The following is a 21,088-nucleotide window of genomic DNA, read 5'->3' on the forward strand; positions in this document are numbered from 1 at the left end:
CCCTGGTAAGCAGGGAACTCAAGTCCTAGAGCCGGGCAAAAGGGCTCGATCTTTGGCAAAGTGGGATGCTAGTAGTCAAAGGAGGCACCAGTCAGTAAAGGAAGAAGTGTGTGATGTAGCAGTGAGGACGTTGTGTGGAATAGACTAGGGTTTGGGCACACAGGTTTGAATGCCACGTTCTGGATGGTAGGGAGACATGAAACAGGTCTGTGTGATGAGTGTTTGTCATGGAGCATGTGTTGACATTTTGTGAACTGTGTGATAGGGAGAGATTATGTGAAAGGGGTGGTGTAGTGAGGGGAGGAAAGAGGAGGGAAGTGTTGTCTAGGGCTCTATTTCACTTAGAGGAACAGAAATAATGAAGAGAATTTAATGTAGGTAGGCTGTGATTGGCTTCACACTCCAGTACAGTAGGTGGTGGTGTATGCGATCCGCCAACCCAATCCCAAAAAGAAGAAGAGTGCGTTCGGCCATTTCCGTCACTCCAGCCGGCGATGTCACTCAACAAAAATCGTGGACTGAGAAATTACGCCAAACACTGTTTAGGGTAGGTGTAAACACACTTTGCATGTTCAAATTATTTTTATTTTTTATTTTATTTAACTGGTTAAGAACAAAATCTTATTTACAATGACGGCTTAGGAACAGTGGGTTAACTGCCTTGTTCAGTTGCAGAACGACAGATTTTTACCTTGTCTGCTCGGGGATTCGATCTAGCAACCTTTCAGTTACTGGCCCAACGCTCTAACCACTAGGCTATCTGCCGCCCCAAGTATACATTAACGTATGCCTGAATAATGAGAAATTGTTAATGTATCAACATTATGGTATATGAATGTCACATGCACCGAAGATAACGAGCTTGCAAGTTATATTTAGACTCAAGCTAATAATGGTAACATTAGCTAGCTAGCAAGCTAATGTTAGCAGGCTATTCTCCAAAACAATGCAGATATCTAGCTAACATGCATTGCTAGCTAGTGTTGCATATCTAGCTAAGAATATTCCATAACTTACACGTTTTATTTGCAAGAAGGTAAGTAGCTAGGTAACGAAGCGTATTTAAGTTTACTAGTAACAACAGGCAACTCTTTTAGCCAGCATGTATGCACAGTAGCGCACAACCACAGTCGCGCAGCGTGTTTGTTGTTGGGGAAACTGAAGCAGCAACAGTTGTTAGCTAGCTAAGCTAAACAGCTACTATAATCTTGAAAAAGAGAACTTGGTATACATTTTTACCTCGTTTGTCAGTCTGTGCTTGTTATTTATGGCTGGAAGACTTTAACCTTTGTGTTAAATCTCTTGTCAATGGACTAACTAGCTGTCCACTTCAAGTGGCACTTGACTTGTGACATGCTAGCTGGTTTTTATATACCTCCTTCACATACCGCTATTTAATGAAGTGCTAATCTGATATTTCTACAAGCGTCCTTGTTTGTAGCAGGTGTCAATACTGAGTACACAGGAAAGCTTTGTTTGCGGGTGGACCAGGTGAAGAGCTGTGGCACTCATTTAAATGTAATGTATTTTCCAGCTACTGGCAATTCATAAGTCTCACTTAAGCAGAGCCTTTCTGATTTAGCTAGAGATTGGTGCTGGAGGCCCTCTGATGTTCAGCCATGGACGAAGAGGACAGCCAGGATGAGCTGATCAACCGGAATGCCACCCACGGAAAAGGGAAAAGGCCAGCATTGTGGGCAATCTCAGGTATGGGCTCATATCCCCACATTTTATGAATAGCCTAATGAGCGAATCTTAGTACTATTGGAAAGAATACGAGAGCTAACTTTGTAAGGCTGTACATCCACTTTACTTTGTCAACATCCAGATGAAGATTCAGATGATGGTGGGGAGGAATCTGAGGAGGTAGCTTCTGACAGTGGTGAGGAGGAGGAGGAAGAACACCTCGATGGAGAGGAAGATGAGGGAGAAGAGGAGGAGGATAGTGATGGTGAGAGGTTATGGAGATGTAGGCCACTAAACTCATAGGAAAGAATCGGTAATGGTTCATGATACACTTTTAGTATCCAAGGTATAGACCTACCACTTGAGTTTCATAACCTCTGACCATACAACATACTTGTTCCTCAGATGAAGAAGAGGAGGATGCTGTGAAGGAGGTGGAGGGTGCGGTGGGGGGAGTGTCTGCTGACTTGGCAGGTCTGAGCTCAGACGAGGACACCGAGAAATGTCCCATCTGCCTCAATTCTTTCCACAGCCAGCCTGTAGCCACACCAGAGAGCTGCAAACACTACTTCTGCCTCGACTGCATCCTTGAGTGGTCCAAGGTTGGTGGGTGACATCAGAGGGGGCAAGAAAACGGGTCAAGGGGTCAAAGCCTTTTACCCACTTCAGTCTTCGTACATACTCAAAATTATGATATTGTTGGAAGAACTAGAAGACACTAACCTGTCAAACTGATGAGCATCACTGAAACTATGGACAAGTCACCACACCTCAGCTTTCACTTTCAGTCCTATAAACTGAGGTTTTGTTAAGACAGACAGTCATGATATGTTAAAGTGTGTCCAACTGTTGTGCTTCCAAGCGTGCTTTTGTTCTTCCCTCAGAATGCAAACTCCTGTCCTGTGGACAGAATAGTCTTCAATAACATCTACCTGAGAAAATGTTATGGTGGGAAAGTGCAGAAAATGGTGAGTTAAAAAAGTTCAGACTTTCTGTAGTTGAATATAAGTCTTATATTTGCCTTTGATCATGATTTCATGTTATGAATGTGTTGGGGTGGGGATGTCTTTGAGAGGTAGAGAAGTAGCTACTACAGATGGCATGTGTATTCCTCATGAATGGTGTTTGATTTATTTTGTGGCAAAGAACATTATGGTCCAAACATTGTGTATCCAAATATGGATCATGCATGGGAGCTGCAGACAGTCACTTTCCTCTCATTGCTCTATGTGCATATTGTGATGGTTGAGTGCAGATCACAGTGCAGAAGCCAGTGAAGGAGGGCCAGGAGGAGGTGATAGACCTGGAGCTGGAACAAACCAGCTGTGAGGTGTGTGGGGGGAGCGACCGTGAAGACCGACTGCTGCTCTGTGACGGCTGTGATGCAGGGTGAGACACAAGCTACACACACCACCTGATCTTTCTTGGATTTTTCATGATGAATTCCTGATTGTATGACATCGGCAAATCAGAATACATCCATCTGGTCATTTAAAATGAACCCTTTTGCCTTTTCCCCCTGTTTTTTTTATGATGATCTGATCATATCCATGTTAACCCCTAATCTCTAACCTATTATGTCTGTGCTCCATGGAAGGTACCACATGGAGTGCCTGACCCCCCCGCTAGACGCTGTTCCTGTGGAAGAATGGTTCTGCCCAGAGTGTCAAGCCAACAACCGCCATTCAAGTAATCAGTACTATTGAGTCATTACGTCTTCCTCTGAGGAAAAAAAGTGGACAATACTCTTTGTATAAAGCAGTAGTACAGGTATTGTACAGTACAGGTAAGTCCTTTTACCAAGATCCCAGAGCTCATCAATGTTTCTGCTCCTCAGGGGGTTCAGAGGAGCAGAGCGACGTGGAGAGTCTGAGCAGCGCCCGTCCCACAACCAGTCGCCCCCGCGCAACGGGCCCCACCCGAGCCATCGCCCGCACCCAGCAAAGCGAGAGGGTCCGCGCCAGTGTCAACCGCCACCGCATCACCCAGGCACGCACTGCACAGGTTTGGCATGAGGCGTGTTGCTTCCTACTGGCTTCTTTGTTCTCCCTCACTCCGCTACTCACCACTAGTGTCAGCAGCCCTTACTCTGTAGTACCGATATGCAGTATTGATATGAACGCTGTAAGCAAAGATTGTTTATTGAGCAGCATGATAATGTACATACAGAATGAAAAATGAAGTTTTCCCTCATGGGTTGAAACGTGTACGGTGGGTATTTCTATGTAGTATTGTATTACATAACATTACATAACATTTGATGAATGACTGTTATTTTGTCTCGTTTCAATGCGCTACTTGCACAAAGTAACATTTGACATGCAGGAATAGAATAGAGAGTCAGAGAGAGGTGGCTTTTCAGAGTGACGCTGCAGGCTGCCTCTCATCAGACGGCTGTGAAGTTCATGTCAAGTAAAACCTGTCTATAGACAACCGAGAATCAGTAGAGTGATGCAGTGTACCTCTGGTCTCAGATTACCCCCAGTTTTCTGATGCCACAGTCCACCTGGCTGGATGACACTATCAACGCAGTAGTGGCAGGACTCAACACAGCCGTGTACATACGGGACCTCACACCCCGTGCTCCATCCAGCCGACGACGCAGGACAGGTGAACGCACTCACATATGCGCGCGCACACACAGACACACAGCATATCTGGGTTGTTAAAAGAGATGCATTTGCTCTGTGCCCACAGTAAAGCGCAGGAAAGGCAAGAGTAAGAGGTCATCATCTGCCATGGGTGAGAAGGGGAAAGCTGCAGGCACTGGGGTGAAGAGGAGGAAACGGAGAGTGAGGAGGACCAAGTCCAGAAGAAAAATGGTGTGACAATTTTTAACACGTATAGCAGGAAAAGTATAATTCCTACAACAGAATGATAGGAGTGCTCATGTTCAATCTGGCTATGTGTATTTGCGTGTGTTTCTAGGTGGTGAAGAAGAAGCCTACATCTCGTGGTCGTATAGCCCATAACCTGGGGATAGGGAAGCCCAAATGGGGCTCGTCCCTTCCCTCTGTGTACCGGCCTACAGAAACCACTCTGGGCAGTATGAGAGCTGACATAGGAGCTGCTTCGCTCTCTGTCTATGGAGACCCCTTTGACCTGGACCCCTTCACTGACAGGTCTGTCTCAGACAGAACTCACAACCATAAGATAACATAGTACTTTATTCAACCAGAAAGTGGAAATCTCCAGCTAATGCCAGAACAACACTGAACATATAGACAACAATATTTTTTAACAAAACCATGAATAGAAAAAGAAACTCGGAAAATAACAAGCAATTGTGGAATGCACCCCAACCCTGTTCTGAATGTTGATTTGTTGTTGATCCCACCCCAGGAATGAAGAGGAGGAAGAGCATGCCTCGGCCATGACATCACTGCTGGAGGCTAAGAGGCATGGCTTATCTCGCTCTGCCCTCCGCTCGCACCAGCCTGTAGCCCGACCAATCACTGCTGGCATCTCCAGGTACCCCTTCTCATCTCCTCCCACGTTATGTTGTTACGTAGCTCACATCCTTCAATATGGTACATGTGTGACCTGTGGTTGCCATGGTGTTGTAGGCGGGGCCCAAGCCTGCCCCAGGTGGCGGCGTTGGCCCCAGTGCCTGACCTTCTGGGCAGCATCCTATCAGGACAGAGCATGCTGCTGATGGACAGCTCAGACGTGGTCATCAACAGAGACGGATCCCTCAAGGCTACCAAACCAGGTGGGCTGCTAGAATTTCTTCCTTTCTTTAGTTCAATCTCTTGTCCTTTCTCTTTCTTTCTGCTAATATTTTTGTTTTCCGTATCTAATACCTGGCTATTCAAGAACTAGTGAACGTCTTATTTAGGGCTGACCTCATTTAGTTGACTGGTAGATTGTTTGGTCGATAGGCTGTTGGTCGATCAAGATTTCTTTAGTCGAGCAGTCGCAACTTTTTAAATATATTTTTTCATGGTGTACAAGACACCACTCTGATTCGTGCCTGTCTCAGTGGACTAATCACACTTCCTCAATTAAAATATTATGGCAACACTATACCACAGATGGTTTGGTATGGTTTAGAAACTTGGGGACCAAGCTCGAGTTATCATTGTAGCCCTGTTATCGTCTCGACTTGTTGAAATATATTCACGCCTAGAAAAAAACCTCCAGCCTTCCGTCATAATTGTAATTCTATTGGAAAAAATAATTACATGGGGCAGTTTAGAAAAAACTAATCCGATCTGAATTGTCCTCTGGAATAATGAACATTCTGGGGTAATAATGACAACCAACTTTCTCTAGTAATACTAGTCCCATTGCGAATAGGGCTTAGCCTAATTGTCTAAGCAAATTGAGGAGAGGACAAACCCCAACTTAATTAGGTGTATAATCAATAGCCTAGCAGTTAAATGTGCCTGGCTTTATAAATCATCCATGTATACACTACATGACCAAAAAGTATGTCGACACCTGCTCATCAAACATCTCATTCCAAAATCATGGGCATTAATATGGAGTTGGTCCCCCCTTTGCTGCTATAACAGCCTTCACTCTTCTGGGAAGGCTTTCCACTAGATGTTGGAACATTGCTGCAGGGACTTGATTCCATTCAGCCACGAGCATTAGTGAGGTCGGGCAAGGATGTTGGGCGATTAGGCCTGGCTAGCAGTCGGCGTTCCAATTCATCCCAAAGGTGTTCGATGGGGTTTAGGTCAGGGCTCTGTGCAGGCCAGTCAAGTTCTTCCACACCAATCTCACAAACCCTTTCTGTATGAGCCTTACTTTGTGCACGGTAACATTGTCATGCTGAAACAGAAAAAGGGCCTTCCCCAAAATGTTGCCACAAAGTTGGAAGTATAGAATTGTTGAGTATGTCATTGTAGCGTTAAGATTTCCCTTCACTGGAACTAAGGGGCCTAGCCCGAACCATGAAAAACAGCCCCAGACCATTATTCCTCCTCTACCAAACTTTACAGTTATGACTATGCATTGGGGCAGGTAGCGTTCTCTTAGCATCCACCAAACCCAGATTCGTCCGTTGGATTGCCAGATGGTGAAGCATTCATCACTCCAAAGAATGCGTTTCCACTGCTCCAGAGTCCAATGGCGGCAAGCTTTACACCACTCTAGCCGACACTAGGCATTGCGCATGGTGATCTTAGGCTTGTGTGCGGCTGCTCGGCCATGGAAACCCATTTTATAAACCTCCCGACGAACAGTTCTTGTGCTGACGTTGCTTCCAGTGGCATTTTGGAACTCGGTAGTGAGTGTTGCAACCGAGGACAGACGATGTTTAGGTGCTTCAGCACTCGTGGTCCTGTTCTGCGAGCTTGTGTGGCCTACCACTTCGTTGCTGAGGTTTTTTTTTTTTAGGGGGTGGATCAACTTTAATATTGAGGATAGATTGTTGCTTCCATCAATGTAATTGTCTGCATCATTTCCAATCCCCCATATATTTTTTGTATGTATACAGTCGGAAGTGTACATACACCTTAGCCAAATACATTTAAACTCAGTTTTTCACAATTATTGACATTTAATCCTAGTAAGAATTCCCTGTCTTAGGTCAGTTAGGATCACCACTTTATTTTAAGAATGTGAAATGTCAGAATAATAGTAGAGAGAATGATTTACTTCAGCTTTTATTTCTTTCATCACATTCCCAGTGGGTCAGAAGTTTACATGCACTCAATTAGTACTTTGTAGCATTGCCTTTAACATGTTTAACTTGGGTCAAACGTTTCAGGTAGCCTTCCACAAGCCTCCCACAATAAGTTGGGTGAATTTTGGCCCATTCCTCCTGACAGAGCTGGTGTAACTGAGTCAGGCTTGTAGGCCTCCTTGCTCACACAGGCTTTTTCAGTTCTGCCCAAAATTGTTCTATTGGATTGAGGTCAGGGCTTTGTGATGGCCACTCCAAAACCTTGACTTTGTTGTCCTTAAGCCATTTTGCCACAACTTTGGAAGTATGCTTGGGCTCATTGTTCATTTGAAAGACCCGTTTGCGACCAAGCTTTAACTTCCTGACTGATGCCTTGAGATGTTGCTTCAGTATATCCACATAATTTTCCTGCCTCATGATGCCATCTATTTTGTGAAGTGCACCAGTTCCTCCTGCAGCAAAGCACCCCCACAACATGATGCTGCCACCCCCGTGCTTCACGGTTGGGATGTTGTTCTTCGGCTTTCAAGCCTCACCTTTTTTCCTCCAAACATAACAATGGTCATTATGGCCAAACAGTTCTATTTTTGTTTCATTAGACCAGAGGACATTTCTCCAAAAGTAAGATCTTTGTCCCCATGTGTAGTTGCAAACCGTAGTCTGGCTTTTTTATTGCGGTTTTGGAGCTTCATCCTTGCTGAGCGGCCTTTCAGGTTATGTCGATATAGGACTTGTTTTACTGTGGATATAGATACTTTTGTACCTGTTTCCTCCAGCATCTTCACAAGGTCCTTTGCTGCTGTTCTGGGATTGATTTGCACTTTTCGCACCAAAGTACCTTCATCTCTAGGAGACAGAACGCGTCTCCTTCCTGAGCGGTATGACGGCTGCGTGGTCCCATGGTGTTTATACTTGCGTACTATTGTTTGCACAGATGAACGTGGTACCTTCAGGCATTTGGAAATAGCTCCCAAGGATGAAACAGACTTGTGGAGGTCTACATTTTTTTTTTCCTGAGGTCTTGGCTGATTTATTTTGGTTTTCCCATGATGTCAAGCAAAGAGGCACTGAGTTTGAAGGTAGGCCTTGAAATACATCCACAGGTACACCTCCAATTGACTCAAATTATGTCAATTAGCCTATCAGAAGCTTCTAAAGCCATGACATCATTTTCTGGAATTTTCCAAGCTGTTTAAAGGCACAGTCAACTTAGTGTATGTAAACTTCTGACCCACTGGAATTGTGATTAAGTGAAATAATCTCTGTAAACAATTGTTGGAAAAATTACTTGTCATGCTATAGTTTGTTAACAAGAAGTTTGTGGAGTGGTTGAAAAACGAGTTTTAATGACTCCAACCTAAGTGTATGTAAACTTCTGACTTCAACTGTAGGTAACAGAACTTTTCAGTTAGAAACTAAAATGCTGTGGTGCTTTTTCGCTGCAGTAGGGAGGAGAGCGAGACAATGTGCGCCAGGCACACTGTCATTTTGTTTTTACCATGTGTCCATTTGGCTCTTTCTTGAGTCATTTGTGTGTCTTAATTATTTAACCAAACAGTGTGCTTATAGCATCAGACAAGCTCAGTGCATATGTCGTTGGTTTTATTCAAACACATGGGGGGGGGGAATAAGTTTAAACATTTTGACAAACATTTCGGTCGAAGGAACAGGACGACTCTCGTCGACCAAGATTTTTTTATAGTCGGGGACAGCCCTAGTTGTATTGCTTGTCTATCATTGATTTTGAAGTCTGTTGGATTCTGTGCTAAACAGCAGAATAAGGGTTAGTAAATGGTTGTCTTGTGTTTGTATTGTAGTGGGTGTGTCGTCTTTGTCCAGGCTGGGCAGCAGTAGGAGCAGCAGCTCTGGTGAATCAGTAGCCCAGAACCACTCAGGGATGTCGCCGAACCCAGCAGCAGTCAGCTCCCTCTCTCTCCCCACTAACGGAGACCTAGTGGTGGGACCCTCCTGTAGCCCACTGAACAGGCCCTCCCTCAGCTCCCCAGGGCCCTGCTCGTCCCCTCTCACCCCCTCATCCCCCTGCCCGGCCACCCACAGCCAGACTTCCCCACCTCCCAGACCCAGCCCTAGTCCTGGACACAGCCACTGGGGGGCCACTGGTGTACAACTCCCCCATGGGACCCAGAGGGAAGCCACCTCTACCTCCACTCCTACCCCAGACTCTCGGTCAAGAGGGAGGGAGACTGTGCCACCACAGCCCCAGGCTAAGAAGGCTGCCCCTAAACCAGTATGGGAAGCACCAGTATCGGTGCTTCCCAGGATACCAAAGATAAAACGGGAGAGTGGTGTGCTAACGAATGGCAGTGTCAGTAGAGGGGGTAGTAGTAGCCGTGCTAATGGTAATGGCTTCCCTGAGGCCTGTGTGAACAGCCTGGGTGGGAACAGGGGTAGGCAGCCAAGGGTTGACCAGCAGCAGCAGGGCAGGACAGAGAGCCAGACCCAGAGACCAGAGCGAGCAGGCTCTTCATCTGCCTTCTCCAGCTCCTTTTCCTCTTCCTCTGATTCCCCAGCCAACCCGATATTGGCATCCACGGTGTGCTTCCGGATCAATGCCAGTGGGAATGCGTGGCACGCCCGACAGCTTAGCAACGCCTCAGCAATGGTTGCCGCCGGCAACAGTCAAGAACCACTGTCCACGGAAGAAGAGACGGCAAAGAGGAGAAGAGAGGAGCGCAGCAGCAAACAGAGGCCCCTGGCCACCTCACACACACCGGTAAAAGAGGAGGAGGAGGAGGAGGGGGATATATATGACCCCTTCCACCCAACAGGCTCAGAAAGTGAAGGAGAGAGCCATGCTGGGGGGATACCATCCATGGCGCACAAGGAAGGTGCCATCTACCAGGTGAAAGCTGAGGCACTGGAAAATAGGGTGTCACTGGAGAGGGATGAGGGCTCAGGAGAAGTTCTGGATGTGAAGAGCGAGGCAGACACGGCAAAGCCTGGTCACGGCCCACACAACACACCCAGGTCTGGGATGACTGGAACCAGCACACCCCTGTCCCAGAGCCATGTCCCTGGGAAGAGGGAGAGGAAAGAACAAGGGGGCGAGAACGGGCAGACGGGCAAGAGTAGAGATCCCCACAGCCAGAAGACTGATCATTTCTCATCCAGCTCAGCTTCCAGCCACCACAGCAACAAGATAGTGAAAACCGAGATCAAGTCAGAGCCCCAGGACAGCCCCCCCAAGTCCCCGTCCAGGTCTAAATCAACCTCCAGGCCCTCAGGCCATGGGAGGAAAACATCCAAAGGTGGGGGGTCTTCCACGGAACGGCGGTCCACCTCAAACAGCCCGGAGACAGGCAGGAGAAGGGGAGACAAGGCCCCGGCGCAGCAAGGGAGGAAGAGGGGAGACGAGGAGGGTAAGAGAAGAGAAGAGGGGGGTGAGAGAAGGTCCGGGCGTTCAGAATCGAGGGAGAGGAGAAGGCTTCGTTCTCCATCAGACAGCTCCACTTCTGAGGCCTCTGAGAGGTCTCGCAAGAAGAACAGACGGTCATGCTCGCTCTCCAAAGACAGGAGGCGCTCCAGGTAATAATGTAATTCTGTGATAATGTCAATTCTGTGTGCAGTGATTTTGTGGTCTTTTAATAATAAATTATGAAATGTATTCTAGTATATACTGTTATTATAATAACTCCTATTATTATTTTGATTTAGGTCGAGGTCAGGGTCCGGCTCCAGCAGCAGAGAGCGGTCCCAGAGTAGGAAGCAGAAGATGGGGAGCAGGGAGAGGAACGACAGCAGAGGAAGTGAGAGAGAGAAGGGTCGGCCATCAAAGGCCAAGAAACGAGGTCGCTGGCAGTCTTGCTCACGGTCCAGGTCCAGGGAGAGGAGGAAAGACCACTCACAATCACAACCATCATCCTCTGGGTCAAAGAACAGGGTTGAGGTGCGGTCAAAAGACAAGAAGAGGCCGAGGTCCAGGTCGCGGTCCAGAGAGAGGAGAAAAGAAGAGGGGTCGTCACAGGGCACACACAGACCAGGGTCTTTCTCAACCACCTCCTCCAAAGAGCTAGAAGAACAGAAAGAGAAGAAAAAAGAGAAAGTGCTTACTCTGAAAGAGGAGAGAGAGGCTGAAGAAGAGAGAAAAGAGCGAGAGATCAAACAAGAGATGCCTTCCTCTTCTGCAGGACTCAAACCTCATTCTGTCCTCTCTGTCTACCAGGTGAAAAAGGAGAGTGACGGCAATGAATTTAGAACAGAGAAGCACGCCTCTCTCTCAGCAAAACTGCTCAAGGACTCGAAGCTGCTCAAAGAAATCAAAAAAGAGATACCGCCTGCCTTTGATATGTTTGAAGAATCACTGGATAGTAAACCAATCAAGGAAGAAAAACCTCTGTCAATGTTCAGCGAGTTCAAGGACTTGCAGGAGCACAAGGAGATCAAAAAGGAAAAACCTCCCCCCCTCATAAACGAGGCGTGCGCCCTCCCCATCTCAGACATAACCGAACAAAAATACCAGGTATTAAAGGAAACCAAGACTGAGCCCATCTGGCCTGAGCTGCCTCAACAACTGACCTCCATCATCACTGCTCCCCCCACAGGCCAACCCAGCCCCAGCTTCTCAACACTCCGCACCAACCCTGTCCCTGCTCCTTCTCAGGCTGCAGTGACTACAGCCGGCCAGCAGGTGGGCCCATCCCTGTCTCTAGTACCAAAGGTCCTCACAGAGACCCCTCCATCTGTCCAAACCATCCCAGTGAAGGAAGAGGTAGAGGAGCATTCCGACTATGAACTTGATGACATGGACGTGGACATGATGCTGGACACTCTGGACTATGTGAAGAGTGAGAAAGCAGAGCCAGGAGGAGAGAAAGGGGAGGCTGGGGTTAAAGAGGTGAAGGAGGGAGAAGGGGAGGACGAAGAGGTGAAGACAGTCACGCCAGGTGCTAAAGCCAAACCCTCGGTGAAGAGAGTCACCTGGAACCTACAGGAACCAGATGGACCACAGCCAGAGAAGACTGGCAGTAGTGAGTATTATTGTACATTTTCAAATATTCTACATTTTCTCTTCTTATTGTTGTTGCATTGTTGAGAGGTGAACCTCCATGTAAGCATGTCATTGTACTGTGTACACCAAGTGTTCCTGTGCATATGACAAAGAAACATAATTAATTTTGAATACAATTTAAGCCTACCACAATCTGGATTGACCTAATCAGAGCCCTTATGTGTTGTATTACAGAACTTTTTCTAGTCAGCTGTTTGACTCGGTTCAGAAACTACCTCTAATTCACATAACACAGAGAGGGTCATAGCGTGTGTGTTTTCTCTGTCTCAGAGCTGGCCCTCTACAAACTGAAGCTCAAACAGGAGGGAGCTCGCAGACCTGCCTCCTCCGCCCAGGTTTCCAATCAGGTATGGCTCAGCCACCTCGTCACATACACACCTCTTCCTTACTTCTCAGAAACATAGATGCATTCGTGCATTAGGTTGGCCTGCCTACTTACCTAGATAACTATTTTGTGCTTAACTATTTTGTGCTGTATGCTGCCTTTCTTTCCTGCTAATATGTACACTGAACAGAAATATAAACACAACATGTAAAGTGTTGGTTTCATGTGCTGAACTAAAAATCCCAGAAATTTGGCATACTTACAAAAAGCTTATTCCTCTCAAATGTTGTGCACAAATTTGTTTACATCCCTGTTAGTGAGCATTTCTCTTTTGCTAAGATAATCCATCCAAGGTGTGGCATGTCAAAAAGCTGATTAAACAGCATGATCATTACACAAGTGCACCTTGTGCTGGGGGCAATAAAAGGCCACTTTAAATGTGCTGTTTTGTCACACAGTTTTGCCACAGATGTCTCAAATTCTGATTGGCTGGGCCTGGCTCCCCAGTGTTTGGGCCTTGCTGCCAAGTGGGTGGGCCCATGGCTGCACCGCTGCTCAGTCATGTGAAATCCATAGATTAGGGCCTAATGTATTTTTCAATTGACTGATTTCCTTATATGAACTGTAACTCAGTTAACTCTTAGAAAATTTTACACATTGCGTTTATATTTTTGTTCAGTATAGTTATGATCAATGTTCCCCCTCACTTTTGTTTGACACTGAGCAAATTTCAGGTCTGCTGAGTTCAAATTCTGTGCAACTTCCAGCGTGCGTTTATTGTGAACAATGAGGCTGTACCCGCTTTAAGTTAGTTTTAATGGTGGTCAAGTAGGCTACTGTGGGTATTTGATTATAATGTATGTCTACCAGTGGCCTAGCATCAAAAATAATGGACAAAATCCATCCAATTTTATCATGGAAATAGCTGTTCTATCATTCAGCCTACAGTAGCAGTTCAACGTAGGCCTACATTCCATGAGACTTTAGAAAAAAACACTAACCTGTTTGTCCACTTGTCCTTCAGACAAGGAGGTGACTGAAAATGTTGTTTGATGCAGGAAACAACTTTACAAAATAAAATGTATTATTATTTACATACCATTATTACAGAGAACCAGACACATTATGCTACCCTCTGCCTATTGGCTACTTGGCTGTCTCAAAATACAACACTGCCCCTTTAAGACAAAAAAAAGCTCTCGCTTTTCAATGTGGTCTAGAAATGTACACGTTTAGTGTTCTTGTAGAAAGCAATCACTCCTCTATTGTTGACTACAAATTATATATAACTGGGCTAATAACTCACTAACTGGTAAAGGATATGAACAAAATGTGCACATGTGGCTTCATGCAGCTCTTGCTTTGATCTCAAAACAAACGCATCTACTCAAGACTACAGCTGTAAAAACAGTCCAGTACAAAGTAAATGGCACAGCTCAATATATGGCAATGCCTATTTGTATATAGGCCTACTGCAACTCTGATTGGTAATGCCACACTGGTCTGTGTAGACTGTAGAGAATAGGCTGAGTGGTGCGCAATAGAAACCTACTCCGAAGCGTTGTGCGAACAGCAACATCTCTTGCATAGATCGTTTTGTTTCGATATGTTGCATTGAAAGTGGCTAATTCTACGTTGACTCGATCACAATTTCAACAGTAAAGGGAAACTCTAGAAAGTTGAGTGAAGTTCAATATCGTGCTTCTCTCCGTGTGCGCTAGTCTGGGGGAGCCGCGTAACCGTCTCGGGTCTAGTTTAGAGGGAACTTTGGTTACGATAAATCAGTATGGAATTCACTATGAAATGGCACCTAGTCACAGCATCATACTGCCGGCCAGTCATATTAATAATATAAAGTAGTACTGTTGATCTTTATAGATATCTGGGATTTAGTGCTCCAAAACATTCAGCGCAAATGTTCCTGTAATTAACATGCATCTCTCCTGAAAGGCCACAGGGTGGCAGTCTGTCTTTGTGTTTTACTCGGAGAACAGTTGTTGTGGCTGTCAGAGTAAAGCCATTGCCGATCACATGGGTCTATAGAGAGATCATGTGACAGAAACTGAAACTGATAAAGCAGCGTTTCAGTGAAATGAAAGTAGAAGCCTTACTTGGGAAATAGAAAGTGTAGAACGGGGAATGTTACACGTTAGAGGCCTTAATGTGCTGGGAATACCATAGCACAATAACATATTTCCTGCTAGGTCTCGATGAGACAATTAATGGTTGAGATTTATGCCAATGTTTATTTTATTAGTTAGGTAATATTGCTGTTGTGATTTAAGAACATGAAATACAATAGTTAAAATAAAAATGTTAGTATTGTACTGTAATTTACCAATACCTAAAATCTTTGTGTAATTCTTCCATTAACATAAATGCACTATTTATGTGAACATCTAACTTGCACACACATCTCAAATTGGGATTCACCCCATAGTCAGTAAACCTTCCCACCCATAGGAGGCCGCCTTGGGTGCTACGTCACTCACTGACCCCAAGGTTCAGAGCACCAAGAGGGCCAGTGCGCCCTCCAGCTCCAACAGCCTACCACAAGTAGGGCTCTCCAAACTTGTGCAGGGGGAACCCAATGAAGCCCTAGGAGAGGATGATGCTTCCAGAAACGATAATGTGAGTCTGAGAGAAAGACAATGATGGTCTTCAAATGTATCAATGCACACTTGTGTGATATCTATGTGTATACAGTGCATTCAGAAAGTATTCAGACCCATTTACATTTTCCACATTTTGTTATGTTACAGCCTTATTCTAAAATTGATTAAATTGTTTTTTCCCCTCAGCAATGTCCATTGTTTTTCACTTTGTCATTATGGGGTATTGTGTGTAGATTGATGAAGAAAAAAAACGATTTAATCAATTTTAGAATAAGGCTGTAACGTAACAAAATTTGTAAAAAGTCAAGGGGTCTGAATACTTTCTGAATGCACTGTATATATGTCATTGTATACTTCTTGCCAACAAATGACAAGTCCCCTTCATAGTGTAGTAGTGTATGTTGACTAATCACCGGTGTCTATCCTCAGTACATAAAGAAGCTTCACATGCAGGAGAGAGCCATAAAGGAGGTGAAACTGGCAATCAAGCCCTTCTACCAGAAGAAAGACATCACGAAGGACGAGTACAAGGAAATCGTACGCAAGGCTGTCCAGAAGGTAGACCTGATAATTGGCTCAAAATGTGTCATGTGGTTTGAAATTCCGAATTAAAATGAATTTTTACAGGAACTGGAGAACATGCACAAAATAATGAAACCAAAGGTGTTTATCATGGGAGTAAATCTTTAGATCAGGTGTCTTTCATTGGTTGATGTAGGGGCTTGTCCCAACCTGTGTAATATGAGAGTTTAGATTTACAAGAATCGACTAAGTCTTCCACTAATTCTTGCAGTACATGACGAAAGACAGCCTGTGGCTGTGCTTCAAACTCATAAAAGACACACCGTCATCCACTTACCCTCGCCTTATGCCCTTGGGAAGATTGGAACGTAAGCCCCTCAGCCCTCGTTTTTTATCGAGTTTGTGAGTGTACAATTATGTTCACTTAGGGGCCTGAAATGCCCCATAATTCAATTCGCGATGATTGTACATCTGCTAAGAAAAGTCAGCCAAAACTTAAAACCTCAACGTCAATATGGAGAAGTCAACATACAAGTGTAAGTAAAAACGGATGTAAAAAGGTTAGAAATTGGGCTACTAATGCACATGACGGCACAAACGCGTCTAGTAAAAGTAATTATATTTTTGTTTGGTTAGCTTTTGGAAATTGTAGAAATAAAACATTTTTCTTCAGAAGTTCCAGCTAGGCAGGCTAACGTTAGTTAGCTAATTCATTTGCTAGCTATCATACAGTAGGCATATATTAATAATTATATAGTTAATATAAGTAGACATGCAATCATAATTGACTGTAGCGCATATAAAGCACCCACAAGCTACCGGTGGCTGAAAACACAATCATCGAGGGATGAACAAGTGACGAATTTCCGGGCAAGGGTGGTCCTTTTAAAAATCATTCCTTCCTACCTCCTCGCCCTGCAAGTGTAAACACGTCAGACGTCATGATACGTCATCAGAAGTGTCCACTTAATTTGAGGGCTGAGGGGATAGGGTGTGTCTTTTAAGTGTTTGGAATGCAGCCCTTGTGTTTCACTGTGGATTAAAAATAAAATAATTTGACTGTTTGTAAATTGCTTCTCTAACTTGTATATGATCCATTGTGATTCCAGGTCTGCCACAGTAAGAGTGGAGAGATCAACCCAGTGAAAGTGGCCAACCTGGTCAAAGCCTATGTGGACAAATACAAACATGACAGGAAACACAGGAAAGGAGAGGATGGAGGGAAGACGGAGGAGGCAGAAACTGATAGAACAAACGATCCAGAGACCCCGTGAAATCATCCACAATCATTTCTGTTATCTGATCATGTCACGTGTTTTTAGGGGACTCAAGCAAGGGCTTAGAGCAAGAGTGCCTCCAAATTAGATTTTTCTTTCATAGTTTTTTGGTGCGATAAAGTTATGTTCTGTCCATAGTAATTCACAGTTTCACAAAATCATGGAAGAGCCGTTTCGTTGAAAGATGTGCAAGTAACTTTTACTGCACGCAGTGTTGTCTGGCACTTTGATTACCACTGACTGCCAAGCATCTGTTTTGAATTGAATTTGTTTCCAGGTTCACCCGGGGCCAGACCATGTAGATGTACTTTGTTGGTCTAGCTTGGTCTACTCTGTACGAGGCTAGCACAGAGATTCTGTCTTAAAGAGACAGCTCTCAGTCAGATAGCCTTTCAGTCAAGAGGCTAAGGGATAATGTGAAGCAGCTATTTCTACTGGCAAAATGTCTGAATAGAAGCAGTGGTGGCTTTTTATTTTGTATCTTTTGGGCAGTAGAGGGGTATTTTTTAAAAGAATGCCACAATGCAGAAAAACACCAGTATGCAATTTGTTTTGAAAAGGAGAAAAGATTATTTCAGGTTTTAGATTTGGTGTAAATATTGATTTTGAATGATCATTATGTACACCCTTCCAGTTGTTAGCTGCCTACCGGGAATTCACAAATGTATATTGTGAATGGTTCTGGATGAAGTTTGTTGTTTTTGTGAATGTCTCTGTGCTATGGAACTGTGGATCCGATGGAGTGCTGGTTGACCATACAGTATGTGGCTCTGCACATAGTGGCTGTCCTCTTCAGTGGTGCTCAGATTGTCAACGCTCCTTTGGTCTCTATTGGCAGAATACTAACTTGAGATGAGGGCACACAATTCAGACTTCCTCAAAAAAATTCCCATTGATAATCAATGCATGTTTGTTGAGAAAGTTTGAGTTGTGTGAATTTTCTCAAGTTTGGACTAGGCCCAAAGTGTCTACTGGTTTTAATCCTACCTTTTCATTAGGTTTTGATTAAGACAGGAAACCAGGTGAGGTGACTGCAATCATCAGCTTTAATTTATCAATTGACCAGTCATTTGCCAATGATTAGTGAAAACCAGCAGACACTGGAGTTTATATACGTTTTGTGAATACTGCACCTTCACCTATGTTTTCTCTTAGTTTAACAATCGTCTAGAATCAATTGGCTAGTCCTGTTGTATATTTGTAACAGGCTAACAAGTCATAAGACAAAGCATATCATGCCTGTCTTGCAGCCTAATCAATGTTTTTCCCATTTCTTTACACATTCACACTTGGTTATGAACTCAACTGGTTGCTCACATTTCTTCTGGAAGACTGTTTAATTCCAAAAGCTTATTTTCCAGTTTGAATAATGTGCAATAACCCTTATTCTTGACACTGGTCGGACAGAGTTTGTTCTTTATCACAAACAAACGAGTTGTTTTAGTCCTTGCAAATATTGGCACACTTGTAGTTGCGAACTTGGAAATTGGTAATCAAGTAATAGTCCATAATCCTAGTCAAGGCCAGGATGTTTTTGATAACGACATGACCTGACAAACACTCTTAACAAGGGGCCAAAGGATTTCCTAGTCAGGTGTCGTCGGTGGGAGAAATCCCTGACCCTAGTCATACGGTATTCAATTCATGCCATCCGTAATAACTGTTTCTCATTGGTGGAAGTGGTTCACTTCCTTCCTGCTAATGAATACTTCTTACAACTGTACCTGAAAACGGTTGGCCTTCTCTACTTATTTTCAAAGACTCCTCTAGATCTCTTCTAAAAGTTTATTTGTAGAAAGGTGCGTTAAAGTATATCCCCCTATCTTTTCCATTTTGTCATTGGCATGTTCCCATTCTGGATGTGTGTGAACCTGCCTTGGACTGGGCACCTACCTGTCTTGTCCTACACCTATATTCACATTTCAAATCGATCCCTAGATTATATCCCCTTGGCACTTCTGTAGACCTAAAAGGATTGGATTGGTGTATCAGAGGGCCAGATGGAGTTACTACCAAATTGTGTATACTGTACAAGTAGATCTGAAAGGATCAGATACTGCAGGAAGTGTCTAGGGTTTGATTGGAATTGAGTTCACGTACTTTGTTTTTGAGAGGAGTGGGGAAAGGAGGTGCTTGAGTTAAATGTATTTTGTTTTTTCTCCTTCATTACTTGATCTCATAGGGCAAGTGCTTCAGAGGGAACACAAAATGATAACTAAGTAAAATAAAATACATTTTTGTCCCAGTTTACTTTTTTTTGTGGTGTTCATGTTTTACTAACATGCAAAATTTAAGGTTGGGGTGAAGATATATTTTGACTGAATGGGTAACATTTTGGAAAGGAACCCACTAACATAATATTTAACAGGATATTACTAATCTTTACAGAAGTAGTTCATCTCAAACTGTGATGAAATGATTATAAGGCTGGATATTTCACCAAGGGTGGGGGTTATATTAATTTCAGTTCAATTCCCGTCAAATGTTAAAGCTAGAATCCTCAGTTGCTACATCAATTTTTGGACTTATAAATTAATATATAATATATATACCCATTGATTCTTGAATATAACTTATAAATGCCTTATGAGCTTAGTTCAACTGTTGTACCCCATCAGAACCCAAGATATGACTGTTTTACTCCAATATAAGCAAACACTGTATAGCCTCAAAACATGGTTAAAACTATACTTTTGATATCATGGATGGTCAGTCCAAGCAGCCATAGCTCTCCACGTCTATGGATTTGAGGTTACATTTCTCCAGGCCCATCCTTCAGCTTTTTACTTAGAGGTGGGGTGTCCCCTTTTTTTTCCAACTGTGCATTCTAGCTTTAAAAGCAGCCATTACACTTCTCCATAGCAATTCATTTTAAAGCCTGAATTGACTGGAATGAAGGTGGAAACCATGCCTAATTTTCACCCAGTCTGCTGTAGGTTTCTCTGAGTAATGGTTTGCTCTGAGCCATTACTGCTGCCTTGACTGTCGCACTGGGCCTGGAGGTCCCACTCAACTGTACATATCTGGGACAATGTATTTAATAAAAAAAATAGAAATTCTATTGGTATTCATTTCTCACCATTGAAATACATTTAAGATAAACCCCAAAGCATCTAAAATAATTAAATATATTTGAAAGCTTTGTTTATTCAAGGCTACAAAGTCAACCCTACCAAACTCAGTGGCCTAAGTATCTTTATCCAAACCCCCCCCCCCTTACAGTGTTAATGTTAAGCATGATCACTTCATAAAACTGACTAGTACTACTAGAAGTGGAAATCATTCCTAGATGAAAGCAATTGGTTCATTTTCTGCATTATTATTTTTTTTTTAAGCTAAAGGAACCAAATTGACCTGCATCATGTTTGCAACAGCACTGGTGAACATGATACCGTTTGTTTTAGACAAAGTAACCACTGTCTAGGAGCCTCAGGACTACCTGGCTGTCCCCAAGCCACCCTGTCATATTCTGCCTGCTCCTATGGAACCCTGACTGGTGTCACTGGACATGTTACTTTGTCCAGGACTTGCTGTTGACCCTCTTGGACCTGTTTGAGACCTCAATGCTTGGCAATTGGAGAAAAGATAACACTCCTGAGGTGTTAAATCACTGCACCCTATATAACCACTGGTTATTATCTGACCCTGTTGGTCTTTGAACATTTTAAAGTCTTGAAGATCTAGCCTTAATGGTAGCCTGAAAATCTCCTGACGGCAAAGGCAGAAGAGGTTTTGCCACCACTCAGAGCCTAGTTCCTCTACGTTTCTAGGGAGTTTTTCCTAGAAGGTGAATGCACCAATTTGTAAGTCGCTCTGGATAAGAGCGTCTGCTAAATGACATAAATGTAGCCCCCGTGCTTCTGCATTGCTTGCCCTTTGGCGTTTTAGGCTGGGTAGCACTTTGACAACTGCTAAATTAAATTACTTAAAATATATTTGAGAGAAACACAAGGTGTTTATGACGCCACTTACTACACGCTAGCTAGGAGGGATGACATA

At 43.9% G+C, this 21,088-nt stretch overlaps 1 protein-coding gene across 6 annotated transcripts; it reads left to right on the forward strand.

The window, feature by feature from the left end:
• Positions 1-445: 445 nt before the first annotated feature.
• Positions 446-19,339, forward strand: phrf1 (PHD and ring finger domains 1). 6 transcript variants are annotated; one of them, XM_029696649.1, is made up of 19 exons: positions 446-547; positions 1,587-1,707; positions 1,829-1,951; positions 2,092-2,288; positions 2,571-2,654; positions 2,942-3,075; positions 3,284-3,375; positions 3,524-3,690; positions 4,161-4,296; positions 4,384-4,508; positions 4,615-4,808; positions 5,029-5,157; positions 5,253-5,398; positions 9,139-10,867; positions 10,997-12,309; positions 12,621-12,697; positions 15,139-15,306; positions 15,720-15,848; positions 16,922-19,339. In XM_029696649.1, the coding sequence occupies exons 2-19, from the start codon at positions 1,620-1,622 to the stop codon at positions 17,084-17,086; spliced, it is 5,196 nt and encodes a 1,731-aa protein (XP_029552509.1). In that variant the 5' UTR covers positions 446-547; positions 1,587-1,619; the 3' UTR covers positions 17,087-19,339. The 6 variants fall into 6 exon arrangements, with proteins under 6 accessions (XP_029552509.1, XP_029552508.1, XP_029552512.1 ...); XM_029696648.1 differs by having other exon boundaries at positions 464-547; positions 1,583-1,707; XM_029696652.1 differs by having other exon boundaries at positions 464-547; positions 1,583-1,707; positions 11,003-12,309.
• The last annotated feature ends 1,749 nt before the right edge of the window (positions 19,340-21,088 follow it).

This window comes from Salmo trutta, chromosome 17, assembly GCF_901001165.1.
Source record: "Salmo trutta chromosome 17, fSalTru1.1, whole genome shotgun sequence".
NCBI lineage: Eukaryota > Metazoa > Chordata > Actinopteri > Salmoniformes > Salmonidae > Salmo > Salmo trutta.